This window comes from Eschscholzia californica, unplaced genomic scaffold (assembly GCF_041429995.1).
Source record: "Eschscholzia californica isolate CP2 unplaced genomic scaffold, dmEscCali1.0.p SCAF_4, whole genome shotgun sequence".
Classification (NCBI taxonomy): domain Eukaryota; kingdom Viridiplantae; phylum Streptophyta; class Magnoliopsida; order Ranunculales; family Papaveraceae; genus Eschscholzia; species Eschscholzia californica.
This window is the reverse complement of record NW_028238461.1, coordinates 38,189,295-38,209,105: the sequence shown is the minus strand read 5'-3', so window position 1 is coordinate 38,209,105 and position 19,811 is coordinate 38,189,295. Positions and strand designations below refer to the sequence as shown.

General features: G+C 35.1%; 2 protein-coding genes and 1 long non-coding RNA gene across 5 annotated transcripts; 1 reads left to right on the top strand and 2 right to left on the bottom strand.

Moving 5' to 3' along the window:
* Window positions 1–1,264: 1,264 nt before the first annotated feature.
* On the bottom strand, window positions 1,265–3,712 carry LOC147544513 (putative F-box protein At3g25750). The gene has a single exon (XM_086637994.1). It carries the CDS (start codon window positions 2,824–2,826, stop codon window positions 1,537–1,539), a length of 1,290 nt encoding a protein of 429 aa, XP_086494120.1. The 5' UTR covers window positions 2,827–3,712; the 3' UTR covers window positions 1,265–1,536.
* A 5,702-nt stretch (window positions 3,713–9,414) lies between these two features.
* Window positions 9,415–11,749, top strand: LOC147544512 (uncharacterized). The gene is made up of 5 exons (XR_015223850.1): window positions 9,415–9,795; window positions 10,296–10,353; window positions 10,465–10,506; window positions 11,050–11,109; window positions 11,466–11,749. It is a non-coding gene; the product is annotated as an uncharacterized LOC147544512 (long non-coding RNA).
* A 1,760-nt stretch (window positions 11,750–13,509) lies between these two features.
* Window positions 13,510–16,570, bottom strand: LOC147544511 (uncharacterized). 3 transcript variants are annotated; one of them, XR_015224300.1, is made up of 3 exons: window positions 15,275–16,570; window positions 14,497–14,594; window positions 13,510–13,602 (listed from the first exon to the last, which is right to left on the bottom strand). XR_015224300.1 is itself a non-coding variant. In XM_086638404.1 (2 exons), exons 1-2 carry the CDS (start codon window positions 16,399–16,401, stop codon window positions 14,558–14,560), a joined length of 1,164 nt encoding a protein of 387 aa, XP_086494530.1. In that variant the 5' UTR covers window positions 16,402–16,570; the 3' UTR covers window positions 14,186–14,557. The 3 variants fall into 3 exon arrangements, 2 of the variants coding, with proteins under 2 accessions (XP_086494530.1, XP_086494529.1); XM_086638404.1 differs by lacking the exon at window positions 13,510–13,602 and having other exon boundaries at window positions 14,186–14,594; XM_086638403.1 differs by lacking the exons at window positions 13,510–13,602; window positions 14,497–14,594 and having other exon boundaries at window positions 14,825–16,570.
* Between the last annotated feature and the right edge of the window lie 3,241 nt (window positions 16,571–19,811).

Genomic DNA, 19,811 nt, shown 5'->3' with positions numbered 1-19,811 from the left:
AGAAACACTCTAGCAGATTAGGGGGGAAGCTGGAGCCAACCGACGTGGAGATGCTAAGAAGATGATTGGAAAAGATGGAAGAGATCTCTGCTTCGTCGTTGGTCCATGAGTTGTCCTCTTTCTTAATGGAGTGAATTTGATTCTTACGATTCCGAGTTGCCGCTTTAGCATGAAAGTATTGAGTGTTTCTGTCGCCCAGGTTGATATTGGCTATTCTGGATTTTTCTTTCCAGAGACTTTCTTGCTGAAGCAGTAGGGTTTCGATCTAAGATTACGTCTCTTTGAAGGCCTCTGGATCCAGGATAGTTTGAATTTTGTTGGTGAGCTGTTTGATGTTTGTTTCCAGATGGCCGAAGACTTCTTTGTTCCATTTCGACAGTCGAATGGCCAGAGAGTTGAGTTTGGATTGAATATGATTAGGGAGAGAGGTCCAGTTAGTTTGATAAAAAGGGCGCATTTAGGGTGAGACATATATGTACGAATGAATTTGAAAGATTTGCGCCCCAAAGAAGAGTTTTGTTTGGTGGTGAAAAAAAATTAACATGTAATTGAACAACAAATCTTTAGTTAATGTTAAACTCACTACTTAAGTTATGAGGTAGACAATTAATTCTAAAATTAATAAATTAAATTATAGTTTATCAACCAGAATATGTGAGTTTTTGAGGATTTTTCAGATATCATCTCTTATTTCATTTGTATGTTATATTTGTATGAAGTAGGAAGTGCCCACCAACTGTTTATTAATTGGTCGTGTGTCTCTGTCTATTCCATTTGCTTACAGTTTCATCGCAATTTGAGTGATTTCTCAGCACATGCATTATATGAAAATTAACAGACTCAAAATTAAACAAAATGTAGGTTGAAATGTCGAGGCAAACGACTAGGTTGAGGTCGTCCATTTTTTCTCTATGATGGATGGCACATCCTGGTCCTTCTCCACAGGTGTCGACCTGTTTTTTCGGTTAATCTATTATTTATGTTATATAATATGAGATCGATACACCAAAATAGTATAAGCTCGTAAACTATCATAGAAAAAACATGAGATATCCTTAAAGACCATGGAACCAAGTTACAAGGGGATGATCTGAATAAATCCACCATTTCAAACTTATCTATCAAGTAGTAGAAGATGGCCCATGAAAAATAAGAAGTTAAGAGATAATCTTGTTTGGAAGGTAAAAGATGTTCTACTCTGGTTCGAAAATCTTGACATGAAAATGATGCCTACTCATTCGTGTCTATCAGGATGAAGAGAAAATACTTCAAATTCATTTTATTTGATTCTTAACCTAGAACATTTCAAAACAAGGTTTAAGTTTAACCAGTTCAAGGGTAAATTTACATTCTATCATCATTAAACCAAGACTGACCCCATCATAACAAGAAAAATAAAAAAAAACAGTTAACAAGTAGAACATTACCACAAAAAGAAATAGGGTTAACAAGACAACAATTTTCTTAACCAATCACGCATTTCGTCGATAGCTAATAGCATAACTAAAGAGAACAACCCAACTTCAAATACTTGTGTCAAATACTCTTCGACGATTCCAACTTACATGGATTAGGGGTAAACCAGATAGGAACAGGATCTGAACAAGACATGGTGCTAAAAATTGGTATCCATTTGATACTACCGTTTGTTAAATCGTATACACCCATATAGTGATATTGGTTTCCATTCTCACTAGTTCTGGCTTCATCATCTATAAAATAGATGCAGTTACCTTCACAACCAGAAAAATCAGTAGCTAATAGAGACGGCGATGAATAACCACGACCCACAAACAACATTCGATCGTCTAAGCTTGAAACTGGCTCCCATATTTTCTCACTCAAATTGAGTCTGTAAACATCGAAAGTTGGTTTATTGTTTCGATGTTGAAGGTCACGATAATCTAACCAACGGTGAAACTTAAAAACCAGCAATAGTTCCTCGAATGAGTACACCAGATAAAGTAAGAAGTCGTCATTATCACTGAGGTATACTGATTCTGTTAGTGGTGGTTCGATTGTAGAAACTAATGAAAGAACACCACCGATAACATCATAAATTGCTAGAGATCCTTCTGCGTTTACAGCATAGAATGAGTTTTTATAATATATAACATCTTCGGAATAAGATTGAGCTTCTCCTTTGATAAATGTCCATGATTCATTTCCTTTCTTATAAAAACCCAATTCCCCTCTTGAACTAATGATTGCAGCTGCAACGTCGTGTGACATGGGATTTGAAGATAAAACAACTTTCTTCATTGATTTATAAAATGTAAAAGGTGGAAGTGTGATTTGAACCCTAGTAAGGGGATTCATTAAAGTGATGATGTTTGATCTTCCTTGTTGTAAAATAAGGCAACCTAATGAAGACCCATGACAAATATAACTCCAACTATCCGACAGATTCAAATGGTGAACTTTGTTTTCTAAAAGATTGAAGAAATCAAATGTAATCAGCATAGGTGATATTTCTGATGAATGAAGCATCATTACCCATGGAAATTGGGGAAGAAGATGATCAAGGGTAGATGATAAAGATAACTTCCATTTCTTACAAGCAGCACGAAATCTAACGTAATCAGCATAGATGGTAATCTTTTTAGCTACCACACCTACTAGTTCAGGTGGAAGTTCAGACCAATCTACTACTTCTTCCATGATGTTTGATCTTTCTTTTAGTAAAATAAGGGGATTACCTAATAAAGTGATCTGAACCCTAGTAAGGGGATTAGCATAGATGAATGAAGCATCATTACCCATGGAAATTGGGGAGGAAGATGACGAGGGGTAGATGATAACTTCCATTTCAAGAAATCTAATCATTTTCAAGAAATCAAAACTGAAAAGAAAAATGGGTAGTGAAGAAAGTAAGTTTAGATGAAGAACCTGATTCTTGGAATTCTCTATCCTCCTGGGCCCTGGCTAAATGGTTTCTTGATAAATCTCAAAATCTTATTTAGTAGTAGTAGTAATCAACTAGTATTACAGTATTTTTATAGTTATTGTAGAGAGAGGAAGAAGTAAAACTAACTCTCTTAACTTTCAACAAAAATAACAGAAAACTAACTCTAACAACTTTTGGTTTCTGTCATGGAATTCTATGAGCACTCCCTTGTTAATTATTTATCTATTTAGTTACACCTGAATTACACCATCTTCATAGTACTCTCGCATTCCTCAACCCTAATGAAGTCTTGGAATGCTGAGGCAAGGATGGTTGGTAGAAGAGGATTTAGCCCAACTTTTTTTCTTTTCTTGAAATTGAGACCTTTACTTGATTGGTACTAGTTGTTGTAGAATTTGATTATGGAGAAATGAAAAATGATAGGCCAGTGTCTGGAGGGAATAAAGTACAGTTTTTGTGGCAATAAGTTTCAGGTGAAAACAATTTTTTTTGTTTCCTCCAAACATCACCCGTTCAACTAGAACTTCGACAACTTCCATCGGATTCCAGCAACTTCTACCATTAATATCGGCGGTCACCATCAACAGAGTTCTCTCTTCTTTCTTCTCTCTCTTTTCTTCTTTCTTCTCTCTCTCTATCTCCTCTTATCCTCTCCCCCTCTCATTATCTCACGAAATTTTCGGCGAAGGGAATCTCCCATCGCTGGATACTCGTCTGGATCTGGTTCTTCTAGATCCAGACGAAGGGTTCCGGCAAAAGGAAAACCCCTTCGCCAGAACTGTAAAAAAAAAAGGAAAGGGGAAGAAGAAAGAAAGACAGAGAGAGAGAGAGGCAGATAGAGGAAAGAGGAGAAGAGAGAGAGAAATGCGACGCCGGAAATTTTCAGTCGACCCTTTCATTCCGGCGACTTAAGAGGGAGTGTTTGTTTGACATTTTCTTACTTTTCACCGTCTTCCCCGAAATTTTTTTTGTTTTCCCTAAAACGTTGGCCAAATGATATTGACGATAGAATCTTTAGAAATGGATAATCAGCATTAGATGGGCGGAGTGAAAAGAGTGTACGAGGAAAAGGAATATCACACTGAATTATATTCCAACTTAAGTTTAATTTATTTTTTTAAAAATGCCTTAATAGGCTATTTTAAAGGCGCATATAATTGTTTTTAGTGCCCCAATATTGTCTTCCTATAGAACTTGTGAAGGAGGGTAAATGCAATAATTGGAGGCACCTGTAGTGGTTTTATGTTTTTTTTGCCATTGCCTTGAAAGAAATTACATACTTATTTCATCTTTATGATGTACTAGGTATAGCCCGTGCCTCTGTGACGTAGCGGAAAAATTCTGGAAAGAATTAGAACTCCGTCTAAAACTTTTAAAACCTAGAAAAAGCCTTAGAACTCCGTCTAAAGACTATAGAACCAAAATTATAAGAAGTAATACTAAAATACTGAATTTTTATTGATCAACTTGAATGAATAAAACAACTCCTAGATTCCCCTTTATATAGACTTAGGGTTTCCTTAACCTAATCAAACTCAAATAACAATTTCTAATAAATAAAATACTATTTTCCTAAACCTAATCAAATTCTAATAACAACTTCTAAATAAATAAAATACTAGAATCTAAAACCTAAAAAGTTTCCTACAAATATAAAACTGCTAAAAATAATAATTCTCTACTAACAAAAATATTATGCTACTAAAATAACTTGATTTTAAGATATCCAAGATACTTGGAATATCTCATGAAAATCTCCCTGCATCAGTCTCCTCCACTTCAAAGAAACTCGCCTCGAGTTTACTGATTGATTGGAAGGTTGTCTTCAATGGTACACCCATGAGAAAACTTTGTCGTGAATTGTGCATGGGAATCACCAAGCTATCAGATTGGACGGGAGACTTTATTAAGTCACAGAAAATTTTCTGACTATAATTGTGATGTGATTCAAACTTCCTTTCAGTCTACAAGCAATAATGTTTACCATCTGTTCACCAGGAACAGTATATGACATATTCACTTGCCGCTCAACCTCATGTAGCCAATCAAGGAACTCTTCGACCGACAAATAACCATTGAAGAGTGGTATTTCTTCCTTGATTTTGTATTCATCATAATATCTACGCGGATAATTGGTTAGGATAATAGTTACCTTTATTTTCTTGGTTGCCAGCATATTGTTGAAGTGGTTGTTCTCTGCCTTCGCTTCCATTAACAACTTGGTTGTGGGCGAATCCCTCAACACGTTCTCTGTTAATAGGTTGCCTAGGGTTTGTATTGACATTCAGGTTGTTAATCATCTCCATAACTTGGGTTAGTTGATGACTCAAACCGTCAATTTTTGCCCACATGACATTGTTACCTCGTTCACCGTCGAGGTTTGTGTTTCTAGCTTCGCCTTCTGCCATTAAGCCAGGAGAAACCTCGCTCTGATACCAACTGACACAGCGGAAAAATTTCGGAAAGAATTAGAACTGCGTCTAAAACTTTTGAAACCTAGAAAAAGCCTTAGAACTCCGTCTAAAGACTATAGAACCAAAATTATAAGAAGTAATACTAAAATACTGCATTTTTATTAATCAACTTGAATGAATAAAACAACTCCTAGATCCCCCTTTTTATAGACTTAGGGTTTCCTTAACCTAATCAAGCTCAAATAACAATTTGTAATAAATAAAATACTATTTTTCTAAACCTAATCAAATTCTAATAACAACTTCTAAATAAATAAAATACTAGAATCTAAAACCTAAAAAGTTTCCTAAAAATATAAAACTGATAAAAATAATAGTTCTCTACTAACAAAAATATTATGCTACTAAAATAACTAGATTTTAAGATATCCAAGATACTTGGAATATCTCATGAAAATCTCCCTGCATCACTCTGGCACGGTACAATATAGGCAACCAACCACAATTTCAGAACACCAATATACGAATTTAAAAACATTTACGGGTATGTCCAATTACTTGTCAAATGCAGTAGGCTAGATCAGGGAAATACCTGATTGTTTTAAGATTAGAAGCATACTTAATCTTATGTTGTTCAGTGTTCATGGCAATACTTTTTATGATTTGAAGCTTTTACTTGGTTTTCTTTCTTAATTTTTAGGGTTTCATTTGTATAAACAACATTACTTGTTGTGTCTGTGATTGATTAGTTTGAGTAACTTATGGTTTTCATTTTCGTTTGATGGGTTGTGTTCCCTTATTTTGGTTTGTTTGAGTTTACATAAATCTTGACAATTGTTGCTGGATGGGTTGTTTTCTTAATTATTGACTCTCCGTGTAGGCATAATATTTGGAAAGTAAGGGAAAAGAAAGTGGCTTTACTACTGCTGCCTCCTCATATATCAGAAGTTTTTGCTACACTATGTGGAGTTATTATTGCATTTCTAGCAATATTTAGAAGGCCAAAAACACAGTCGGTTTTTCGCCATTCAACTTATATAAATATGTGTATTTCCTACCGAAAAATCAATTAACTCATGCTTCATACATGATCAAATACGTTTTTGGTTAATTCTCTTTTTTGCTGACAGATGACCGCAAATTGGGTTCGACAAAGTCTGACTCTGATTCATGTTAGATGCGTCTAAATTGATCAATATGTTTAATACAGTTGTTTTTCATTTTCTCCCCGTTATTTACAACCATTTAATTACTCTCTAAATGTTATTCCACATTTAGGTAAATAACCCGACTTTATGTGAAATATTGTACCTTAGTTTTTGGTGACTTCCCTAGGCAGTATGTGAGTCGTCCATAACGTTAAAAACGTAGAATTTGTTGTATTCATGTATTCTATAGGTATGCAAAATCGACTAATTAAATATATTGACACAAAGTATATCGACGCACATTGTTATTACCTGCTTATGTAAACTTCTTAACTATAATCCTTAAATCAGTGATTTTGTCAGATTAAATGGTCTACTACCGCCTATGTTTGCTTCCTTTAGTTTTAATTAAAATCCATTGGAACTATACAATTTATATTAGACTGATTTGTAGATTAAAGTTCTCTTAATGCTGACTCGGAACCCATATACCTACATACAGAACCTACATTTTTTGATATATTATACCATCCGTGGAATGTGTCTTCTTTCAATTGCAAATGTCAAATGGTTTAACACCATCAATCAAATTTAATCACACCGCCAACGAATTTTAATTTATTGGATGAAATTATTAGTTCTTACCTCTATTTTTTACTTTTATTTGAATGAACTATTTCAATTCTTACTCTGATGTTTATACGAATGAACATATATATGATTATATGCATACTTGAATTTGTTCTGAATTCTTATATATATCAGAACACTTAAATACCATGATTAAACTTAGAAGCTGATTATTGCATTCATTCCATGTAATCTTTTGGTTTGGGTTTTTTTTTTTGTAGACCAAGTTATACTTAGTTCTGTCCCTAGAACTAAAAGTAGGTTAAGTTATCTCTATGCGATCTAAAGATTTCTTCTTCGGTTATTAGATCTATTTATCTGCTAAATTGTCTGTTTTTGCTTGATTCATTTATTTTCATTTAGCTATATTCTGGTTAGTGCCCTTTGGTTTAAAACCTGCTACCTGTAATGGTCATTTGATTCCTTCCTTTTATTTCATTCTATCATGTTTCCACTGTTTCGGTTCATTATGAGCAAAATAAGTTAAGTCTAGCTGTTGTAGTGTTTTTATTTTCTTGAATGTGCTTCATTCATGTTGGGTAGAGCTTTGACTTCCGTCTCCTTGGGCATAATAGCAAATCGATATGATCGAAACTTGTTATATTGTTAGACATTATATTAGGTGTCAGTATATGGGTTCCGGGTTCAATGAGGTTCTAATAAATATGTATGGAAAATGTGGTTGAAGATAATGATGATGACGATACAACCGGAGGCAAATCCATCAATAGGTTGAGGGTTGGGCATGGTCATGTTGATCAAATCTAAAGTTTAGCTCACAACCGGAGACCCCAATCAGGTTTTGTACAAGCTTTTGTAGTTTAAATGACTTTTTGTTAATAATTATGGCCTATACATGAGGGTTTTTTCAGACTTCTAGACAATTGAATATGGACGTGTAAATATAAAATCTATTTAAGTTTATTATGATCTCATAATTTTATGTTAATCAATACAAAGGGTAATCAACTTTGGAGAGATTGTGTTCAAAGAGTTTAGACAAAAAATGAAAAACATATTTGAAACACAAAATTATGTTTGTGGATTGATATGTTCAACACTATTATAGCATAAAATGGTTTTTCTTCCCGATTTATCACATTCTTCGAGCATCTATGAGCGATGATTTTATCAGCTCTTGTTCTCAAGAATGATGGAACGAAATATGATACTGGATGTAAATTGCCAAATGATGTATAATTAGGGTAATGTGGAACGAAAAAATAGAGTTGTAAGAGAGACAACATAGAGAAATACGGAAGCAGAGGCGGGACTAGGAATTAAGACACTTCAAAATTAAAATAACCGCAAAAATGTAATTTTTTATTACGAAGAGTGAACAACTTTTCTTTTATACCAAGAGTCAATTGAAAAATGATATAATTTTTGTGTACATCTAGCAAATTTCATTTGATTATATATAAATCAAAGTACCTAAAGAATAATACGAAATCAAAAGTACCTTGTATATATTGAATCAAACTTATCATAATAATATTTTTTTTCCTGCTTACATTTTGCAAGTGTTTTAGTTTAGTTTTTTTTTGACGAAAATGTTTTAGTTTTGTTGATTCATGTGTATCTAATAATTTGTTTTTGAAATTTTAGATTATTAAATTTATAGTTTTGTATGTTTGTATTAAAAAGGAGACCCAACCCAATGATGATAACACGAGAGTTTACTTTTGTTGAGTCGTGATCATTCACTTCGGAAAAATACAAGAGAACAAGATTTTTTTTGCATAAATCTTGAATGGATTTTTATGACGTGTCCTCCGTGTTCATAGATCAAGCAAACTACGAATCACAACAAGTCATAAAGAATAATATCTGGTCAACCACTTTGTAACGTATAAAATACTCACCTTCATTAACCGTGCTGGAGGCACGGGTTATAGTTAGTATATATTACCTATCATCTTTCTCGTTCTATCTGCATAAATATACTCAATATATATATATATATATATATATATATATATATATATATATATATATATATATATATATATATATTATATAGAACACAAAGTTTTTTGCTGACTGGGACAAAGCGATAGATAAATCCAACCGTTCATTGCGTTTCTGATAGTATCCCCACCCTTTGATCTATCACCTACCCTAAAAAGAAAAGATTAGTTCACCCACATAACGCAAGAAAGTGAACAAGAAGATAAATCTAGACCGTCTAAACTCCCCGAGCTGGTTCAACGACCGGATTAAAATAACTCTCTATCTCCCCAGTTTCATCGCCATTAAAGGGAAAAAAAAAAAAAATTTGTCCCATTAAAACTCTCAGTGAAACATCTGAACCGCTTAATGAGATTTCATTTTCACTCTGTCTCTCTCTAACTTCAAACCCCTTAATGAGATTTCCTGATCCAAAACGTTGAGAAGAAGACAATCCTCCACTTTCACTTATTAACACCTTGTGGATTTTTTATTTCTTCAGCCAAAACGGATGTAATCCAACCTTTTCAATTTCTTCCGGGTTTGGTGTTTTGGTCAAAGTTGAAGTGGGGAATTTATAATGGTCATTATCTTCTCTTCTCCTTCCCTTTTGACATTTCCACGAATTGAGAGTCGTTAGAACATTGAAACCCTTAAATACGCATCCATTTCCTGTCTATTACAATAGTTGGGAAGTCATCCGCTTTTGGTGCTCATCCATAGACCGTCATTTGCTTTGGCCAAGGTAAAAAAAAAATTCAGTCTTTCATCTTCTACATTTCAATGTTTTTATCCAATTTCATTGTTAGATAGTTTAAAAATTTTAATATTTGGTATGTTTATTAAGTTTCTTTCTAGGTTCGCGAAGGTGTTTGCTTGAATGTCAAGGTGAAATAGAACTGATTTGGACTTACGTTTTATCTGACGATGAACTCAAGATAGGCCAGTTAGTTTTTTTTTTTTTGGAAGTCGACTACGATCTACGTATGTCGTTACATTTGGCACTTGATACATCATAGATGTGATAAGCTCGATAACCGCGCATTCAAACACTAACAGAACCGGGCCTATAGCCCAACAAGACATGGCCTAAAGCCCAACAACATTATTTACACCCTAATAATCCCAATTCAAATAACCACAGATTCCACCTTCTCTGGGATTCGAACCTGGGACCTCCAGGGCTTTCTGGAGTTTATGTCAACACATTTGAATGTAACTGATGTGAAAATGTTATTAATGTAGGCATATTTTGAAAAGGTGGTTGCAACCAAAGATGGGAATGATGGACATCGATTATCAGGTTATTTTGTTTTTTTTCCTTTCGTGCCCTCACTCTTTAAAGAATTGTTTGTTATTGAACAATTTTATCATGGTTCAACTTCTTATCTAAGTCTGTGATTTCCATTTACAGATTCTTTTTGACACAATCTTCAAACATCAAACCAAGCCAGAGGTATACCTTTATATTCTTACCCTTAATTTGATTTCGGTTATTCCATAAAAAAAATAGTATTCTAAAGATAAAATTAGTACAAAGTTCCCCTTGAACCCATTTTAGATTTATGCTAAAATGAGTATTTGAATTCAAGATATTTGTTAATTTTGTTGTTACTTAACGAGTTTGAAAGTATTTGTTAAATTTGTTGTTAATCAAGTAAAGCTTTATGATGTAGTTATATCGGAAGATATGCGACTGCTTTGGCAAACAAAAATTGCATAGATGTAGTTATATTTTGGGGGACATTGCGTACCAAAAATTTTTGGACGGTTGTGGTAAGCCAACCCAACCCAAAAGTATTACAAAGAAACATAGATGAAAATGCAGATGGGTAAATAGTTATTTTGAAGGCCAATCGCGTAGCAAAATGTCTGGTTGGTTGTGGTAAACCAACCCAAAAGTATTACAAAGAAACCTAAAAGGAGATGCGTAATTCATATTCATCTAACTTCTTTCATAGAAATATCCATATAATTCATCTACCTGTTTTCATGCTAGCTATTTGGGATTCTGAAGTTCTCTTGTCATTTGCCATACTCATTTGCCGCTTTAGAGAAGGTACGATAAATGGTTTCCTTTCAATATAGTATATACTTTCAATTCATTGATTGAAGGTATATAGAAGTTTTGTAACCTGATTTTGTTTTTACAGTATAGAACTTCCTCATAACATTGTTCCTTTACTTTAACTCTTCGGTCGGTTTAAGAAAAAAAATCAGATAATACCTCTAGATCATGTTCATAATAGGGACTACTGGAAACAATGCCTTAGAAGTTTTGTAACCAGATTTTCTTTTTACATTATATGATAGGCGAAGTTGATACATGATTAATCTTTTGTTATATTTAGAATAATCATTAGGTTTGTGAGACTTATCGTTTTCTTTGGGATTTGTATCTCATTTTGTCTATAGGTGTATTGGTCATCTTTGCAGTTCTTAAATGTTCTGAAGTGAAGAAGTTTTGCCTTCCATTATTACCTCTGCCATCGACTCTAACTATCACTATTGCAACACCACAATCCATTTGTGGGTTACTTCAGGCTCCTCCACCTTTAGTGGAAGATATCAAAAAAGAAAAGTCAGTTTAAACATGAAGTTGAGCAGGGGAGTACTTTTGCTCTAGGGCTTGTTATTCTTCAAGTAAAAAATGCACTTTATCATTGAATTACTGTAGTTTTACATTCTATAATTCTATAAAGGAGTTACATTTTGATTGATTTTGGGGGTTTTCCTTCCTACCAAGTGATCAACATCTTTCTCTTCTTTGTATCATCAAACATTTATTGGCTTTCAAAAACCTTATTTTGTGGCATTTTTGAAGTTGGACTTGAGAACTGAAATTTAGGTACGACTAATTGTCGACTCATATTTAGTTCGAACCATATCTAATATATTTGTTCGTAGGAGAGTATCGTAGAAACTCTTGACAAAGTTAAATATGAATCATCCCTACGTTGTTCAAAATATATTTCGTACTTCTTTTGGACACTGACAATTGATAGTTTACTACTTGTTACTTGACAACATTAAATATGTTATGGAGATTAGTATTATGTAATCATATTATGTTTTTTCTATATTCTTTTGTCAAAAGACAGTCGTTGTTGGTGTCTTGACTTATCTTATGGGGCCTATGAAAGAGACATGAATGTTATTTTAAGACCGGTTGTTGTTCGACGGGTGTCATCAATAACTTTTTCACAAGAATAATAGTATAAAATCCTTCGGCATGCTTGTTTCTTTTGTAGTTTTGGCATTTCGACTTGTTACTTTGAAGTTGCGTATCTATTCTCAATTTAATTCTTTATTTGCTGTATTGGAGAAACTTTCGTATTTACGGAATTTGTGCAGTATTTGTTAGAGGAAATGCTGAGAGTGAGAAGAGACAGACGTTCCAACTATGAATTCTCTCATCTTGAATATATTTTATTTAATATCGGTCTCATTGTTATTTCATTTTACGTAATAAAAAATCGTGTAGACGTTAAAAGAATTAAAGAAAGAAATTGGAAGAAGGTAATGAAGTGTATATGATAATGGTTTTGTTACAAATTGTGTAGTTTTTGTTTTTGAAAATTCTATAATCACCCCAACCAAAGCTCATTTATTAGTAGATGTGTTATCTTGGTTTGTTTTTGTTAAGAGAAAATCTAATAATTGTGATAATGAAAGGCATACTTTATATAAATTGAAGGTCATGTCGCTTTGGTAACAGGTCTACCACTTTATAATGTGTAGAATTGTCAACCGAAAAACAAAGGCGCCAAGGAGAATATTTTTATCACATTGTATGAACAAACAAAATTGCCCCGTTTCAACAAAAATAAATAAAAAAACAAAATTGCCCCTAGTCTTATTCCCAATCTAGGCGCCTAGGTGTGCAGAGGAGTGACTTAAGAGGGTCATCCGGCCATGTGTGTACATCCAATCATTTCGGTTTTGATTTAAATTTCGATCTGTCAAAAATTGAGACGTTTCAGTTAGTGTGAATACTTTAAAACTCACAGAAACGATGAAATATATTGAAAACTGAATTATTTATTGAAAATGAGACAAAAAACACATTTATTACAAGGAGATGATGTAAGGGGCAAAAAAGAAATTATAGACTTTTTGACAAAATCTGCTAAATCTGGGCTAATCTACAATGAAGTAATTTGGTGGGGTTTAAACTGAATTTTTAGTGGGGATAATAATATTATTGTGGGGTTAATAATATGGCTAAATTGTTAATTTTAGGGCTAATTTGTTAATTTTGTAGTCATAAAAGGGGGTTAACTAAAAACAAAATCAAACTCATAGGGGTGATTAAAAGGTTTGAACCGTTACAAATAATATGGCTAACCGTTACAACTCAAACTCAGAGTGGATAGCTGTGTCAGGGGTTTCTGAGTGCTCATCAGCTTCAAAAGGTTGGAGCTTTGTCTCTCATCGTTAAGATTCTGACTGTCCCCTATCAATGACTGTCCCAATCATTTTTTGAAAATTATACGCTACCTTGTTTCAACTTTCAACCACCACCTCCACGAACCCCAACCTTGCAAGCCACCTGGACCCAACAACAAGCCTTTAATATCACTTACCAACCATAAAATCCACCACAACCCATTCAATCAGAGCAATCAACCCCCACCCCCGTAACCTAACTCTTTTAACCTTTTTACCTTCTAAGACTTCGATAATTCTTCGGCAGCCTCGACGACACTATGAGAACCATCATAAGATGGTTGTTGTGGAACTCCGCACCGTCATCAGACTCGGATATTCTTAAAGAAGGGGTTGAGGCCATCCTTGGTACTTGGATGGGGAATCTTCCTACCTTTCAGGACAGGATGGGTGACCCTAAGAACTCCGTTTCCAATAGATGAGCTACTCCCAATGCTGTGCACAGTGAAGATGACAGCCTATTTCCAACAATGGATTGGAAACCACAATGCAGTAATGGATGACAATAGATTAGTCTCAAATAAGGTAGTCAGGCTTTTTGAAGACCTAAAATGTGTTCGAGGAAGAGAGGAAAAAAAAGGAGGGAATCAAGACGAAGGAACTCGAGAACAAAACTAACAGATAAAAGGTATCAGCTTACCCGCAGGCCGCAGAGGACCCTCCTAAAGCAGACACTAACGACATGGAAATTGACAATGCTGAAGTCCAGTAATCTGTACTTTAGATACTGGTTTTGAGGAAAAAACACAGGCACACAAGTTCAAGCTCAAAGTTAATATTCCACGACCCTTACAAACTTTGTTTGTACCTGCAACGTATGAAACTTCTTCCTAAGAAATTGTCCTCAAACCGAAAAACGACTATAAACTATCAAAATTTAAATTCTGGATAGCCCTAGAGTTTGTTCTCAGAAAAAGTTTAAGCCTTCCCACAATGCTGCTAGTAGACATTAAACAAGTCGGATTTTACAACGAAGGATAATAAAGAGAGGAGCTACCTGAAGAAGTTACAAAAACCATGGGTCTGCTCTGAGTGCTCATTAGTAACCCCTGACTCGGCTATCCGTTCAAAAGGTTGGAGCTTTGTCTCTGCATCCTAAATAACATGAAATCGTTAAGATTCTGACTGTGACACTGCCCCCTATCAATAACACAGAGAGAAAAGGTCTAGATCACTAGTTAGTAGATAGATATGTTGGATGAATAATGATAGGATTTAGGAATCAGAAAAGATTATTCGAGACTTGATCTGCCATGCAGGTCAGACACACACACAAACATAGGTTCAGAAAAGACTCTCAATACTACACTTGTGAAGCCATATTACTTCCTGTTTCCACATTCATGTCAACAAGCAAAAAGTCAAAAACTTTAACTAACACTAATTAGAGAGTTGCATTCTAATTAAAAATAAATAAATATTTGTCCTTTATTTATAATCCTTCTGAATATCAAAGACTTTACATGCTAAGAAAATTAAAATTTGACTAAAGTTGAGCCCAATTGAAATACTTGTCATAAAGGGTTTTGCGACAGTTTATGTTACCAATAGCCGACTCAATTCCTTCTAGTAGAATTCTTCTGGCAGCATCCACGTTCTTTTGGCGGATCTCAAACTGAGCCGCCAAAAGCCATACTTTCGCGAACGAGAATTTCTTGTGGGGAATAAGCTTAAGGCATTCTCTGTATACTTGTCTAGTTACCTCAGTATCATTAGCATCAAGTTCTTCATACAGAGCGTAGTTAATCCACAAGTAAATGTAACGTTTCCAATACCTTTTCTCTTCAGCAGGAGGTACGCAAGCGATGGCTCTTTCGTAGAGCTCTGTGATCCTATCCTTGTCGCCAGCACTCTCTTCCAGACGAATGTAACTAAACCAAGAGTCATAATCGAATGGGTTTTTCTTTACTTCGTTTTCATATTGAAACCTTTTCTTCCTTGTAATGGCATCATCAATCCCTTCTTTGTCTCCATATTGCTTCTCAAATTCGACAAATTTTCGATACAAATCTTCTGCTCTACCCTTTGGTATATGATCAAGAGCATACTTATAGATGCATCTTGCTCGTTCAATCTCTTTACATTTTTCCTCGAATTCAGCAAACGTAACCAATAATAGTTCAGCTTCTTCTTCTGCATCCCTAGTTAATTTGTCAACAGCGGTTTCGTAGACGTTTCTAGCCCTAGAAATCTCCCCATTCTTCATCTCAAATTGTGCAAACTTAATCCAAGGGGTAACCTTTGGGTGACAATAGACAAATCTTCCAAAAATATTTCTGGCTCTTTCAATTTCATTATACCTAAGTTCGAATTTAATATAAGAAAGCCAACCTTGTTGATCCGGCATCCAATTCATCCACCGTTCGAATATCTGACGAGCTCCGGCAACGTTTCCGATCATCTCCTCGGAATGAATGTATTTGTACCAGAGTTGATCGACACGGGGAAGTAAGGTAACAGCTCGATCCCAGACGTTCCTGGCATAATTGATGAACTTGTTCTTCATCTCAAATTCTGCATAATTTACCCATAACGTATGGTTCCTTGCATCTAATTCTAAACTTCTTTCATAAACAGATCTTGCTCTAAAAAAATCCCTTTGTGATTCTTCAAACTTGGCATATTTGATGAAAACCCTAGTTTTCTGCCCTCCTGATCTTCGAACTAGGTCTTCGAATTCCTTGCGCTTCTGTTGAAGATAATCAGAAAGTTCATCTTCATCTGCAATTTTCTGTTTGGGAGGTTGTCTGATTTCTGTTTCTTGAATGTGTCTAGCTTCTCTGACGATTTGTTCGGCAGTGATTTGAAACCCTAACGAGTAATTTTTGTTCTTCACTTTCGTAAGTCGAGGAAATTTTGTTTCAGTATGAAACACTAACGAAGCGACTCTCTTCATCCCCATTATTAGTTACTTAATTCGACAGGAAGAATGATCAGAATTGGGTATTTATAACAAATTAACTTCGACCGAATTTGAGATTTCGGAAATTAGGGTTTGCGAATTTGGGAATTTCTAATTTCTCTCTATGTTTCTAATTTCGCGTTTCCGTTTCTTACCGGACTTTCTAATTTTTTTTGGCGCGCGGCTTTGGGGAATAAAGAAAATTCTCCGGGGAATAAATTCTCGAGGGAATCCAAATTTTTTTAAAATTCTCCGGGGAATAAATTTTTATGGGGAATACAGAATACATTTTTTTGAAAGTTCTCCTCCATCTCATCTGTTCTCTCTGCCACTTCATCTTCTCGACACCTCATCATCTTCTCCGGCGAAAGTCGCCGGCCGGCGACCTTCAAACATAAAAAAAAAAAAAAAAACTTTTTTTAAAATTTTCTCTCTCCTCTCTCTCTCTGAATTCTTTTTTTCTTTTCTCTCTCTCTAGAACAGATCTAGAGAGAGAGAAAGAAGGTCTGTAGACCAGATCACACACACGATGGAAAAAGTGATATCGTCCAATGGGGGTGGGGGTGGCTGAATATGAGTAATAATATGCTTTGTCATGCCCCTCTTGTTGGTATCGTATAAAACCCTAATTGTGCGGCGAAGGCAAAGCAGAAGAGGGATTTTGAAAGTTTCTTGTCTTCAACGCTTTTCTTCTTCTTCTTTTTATTTTTCCTCTTTCTCTCTCTAAGATCTGTCTTAGGAACAATGGCGGATCAACTCACTGACGATCAGATCTCTGAATTCAAAGAAGCTTTCAGCTTATTCGACAAGGATGGAGATGGTAATGATCATCTAACATTTTCGATTCATCTGTTTCTTACCTACATTTTTTCAATTACTTATTTATCCTTTTATAATAATCAGATCTATTTGTAGTTTTGATTCGATTTTTTTTTTTAACGGGAATGCTACATTCACGGAGGAGTTTGACGAATAGCTTTAACGAACTGACGTGGCGTCTCTTTTTGAAAATTTGACCAAATCTGGGCCGTCAAAGATGAATGGCCCAGATTCAATTCTCTTTCTCAAGCCATATCATTCCTGGATCTTGCGTTTTAGAGAGAGAAATGACATTTTAAGATCTAAAAACAGCAAAGAGAAGATCAAGATGGAAAATCTTACAAAATCTTGTTTAATTGAAAACTGGAGGGAAGAAAAACTAAGTGCAAATGTTGTTTTTGGAAGAAATTATGTTCTTGATTCCAATCAATAAAATTTACAGAAGAACCAAAATTTTAGTTGTGATGGTTCCATGATTTCAATTCAACTTCAAGTTCTGCAAATTCTTGTTTTGGTGGTGGGTGCTCACGATCTGAAATCAAATTAACCTATAGTACCAGTCTTTCAGATCAAATCGAAAAATAAGAATCCGGTGCCTTCTCTCTCTCTCTAAAACGTCTGAGTGAAAGAAAGAATGAGGGGTGAAAGAGAATTGAATCTGGACCGTTCATCTTTTGACGGCCCAGATGTAGTCAAAGTTTCAAAAAAGAGATGCCACATCATTCCGGAACTTTTATTCGTCAAATTCGTCCGTGAAAGTAGCATTTCCGTTTTTTTAATGAACGTAGTTTTGATTCGATTGGTTTTTGTTTCTTTGATTGATGATTGATTTAAAGCTTTCTTTATACAGATTATATTAGATCAGACCAGATAGATTCTGCTTCATTTGTGATGATATTTAGATTGAAATTATCCAATTGTTCTGATTTAGCTTTTGATTTGTGGTATTGGTTTTGCTTAAACATCATTGTTGAAGTTTTCAGTTCTTCCACTCACAATTAGTTGTCCATATAACCAGAATTTCTTCTTTGAGAAACTTGCAACCAAAATTCTAGGTCAAGGGGTTTAATAAATCGGGACTTAGGCAAATACCCATAAAAATATAAGTCAAGTATTAACATATTGTTGTAAAAAATGATTATCTATGCATCAATCATCTTAGAACGAAACAAATATGATTGTTGAATGCCTTGCAAATCCTTAATATTAGGGTGTTTTATTGTTAATGAGTACCAAAACTGTTAAAAGTTTGCTCAGTTTATCCACCTTTTAACTTATAAAATAATCCTTCATGAATTTCAAAGCACCCATGTAAGAAAAGATCACGAAACGGGCGAGTTGGTTTGTTTTGCCATTTTGGTCGCAAGGGTAGGTGGAATATGATCTTCAAAGACTAAGAACAAATCTGGAGAACAAACCTTCTCTCTCTAGATCAGATCTAGAGAGAGAGAGAAAAGAAAAAAAAAATTAGAGAGAGAAGAGAGAAAATTAAAAAAAGATTTTTTTTTCTTATGTTTGAAGGTCGCCGGCTGGCGACTTTTGCCGGAGAAGATGATGAGGTGTCGAGAAGATGAAGTGGTAGAGAGAGGTGATGAGATGGAGGAGCCTTTTTTATAGCATCTTCTAAAATTAGAATCCCCTTAGCAATAAAAAGAAACATAAAAAGTCAATCTTATTTGACTAGTTTTAAGAAAAATCTTTATTCCCGAAGAATTTGCTTTATTCCCCAAAGCCGCGGCCTTTTTTTTAGGATAGACAGGGAAAACGAAATACTCTGTATTATGTAAAACTTATTTCACATACGTCAGTCTGAGTGGCACAATGTACCTTCTATAAGATGATGGGATTAGAGGATAAATAAAATTTAGAGTTAATTCCTATATGGCCCCCTACTTTGTGACCAGCTTCCTTTTTGGCCCCCAATTTTTCATAAATTCAAATTTAGCCCCCTATTTTTATGTAAATGGCGTAAATACCCTTCCTAATTTCTAAATAAAATATTAAAAACATATTTATTTCCACCTCACCTCTCTCTCTCTCTCCACCTCATCTCTCTCTCTCCACCTCATCTCTCTCTCTTTCCACCTCACCTCTCTCTCTATCTCTCTCCACCTAACCTCCCTCTCTCTCTCTTCACCTCACTTTGTCTTCTCCGATTAAATTCGCCGGCCTGAAAATTTTCTGGCTGGCGACCTTAAAAACAAAAAAAAAAACTCTCTCTCTCTCTGTCATCTCCGGCAATGTCGCCGGCCAGAAAATTTTCCGGCCGGCGACCTTAAAAAAAAAAACTCTCATCTCTCAAAAGATTCCGGCGAAGGGGTTACCCTTCGCGCGGAATCTGTTGAACCAGACCTTCAGATCTGTTGAACCAGACCTTTAGGTCTTGTTCAACAGATTCCGGCGAAGGGTAACCCCTTCGCCGGAATCTTTTGAGAGAGAGAGAGAGAGCCGGCCGGAAAATTTTCTGGCCGGCGACCTTGCCGGTTACGGCGAAGGGGTTACCCTTCGCGCGGAATCTGTTGAACCAGACCTTCAGATCTGAAGGTCAGTTCCGAGCAGACCTTCGAAGGGTCTGCTCGAACAGACCTTCA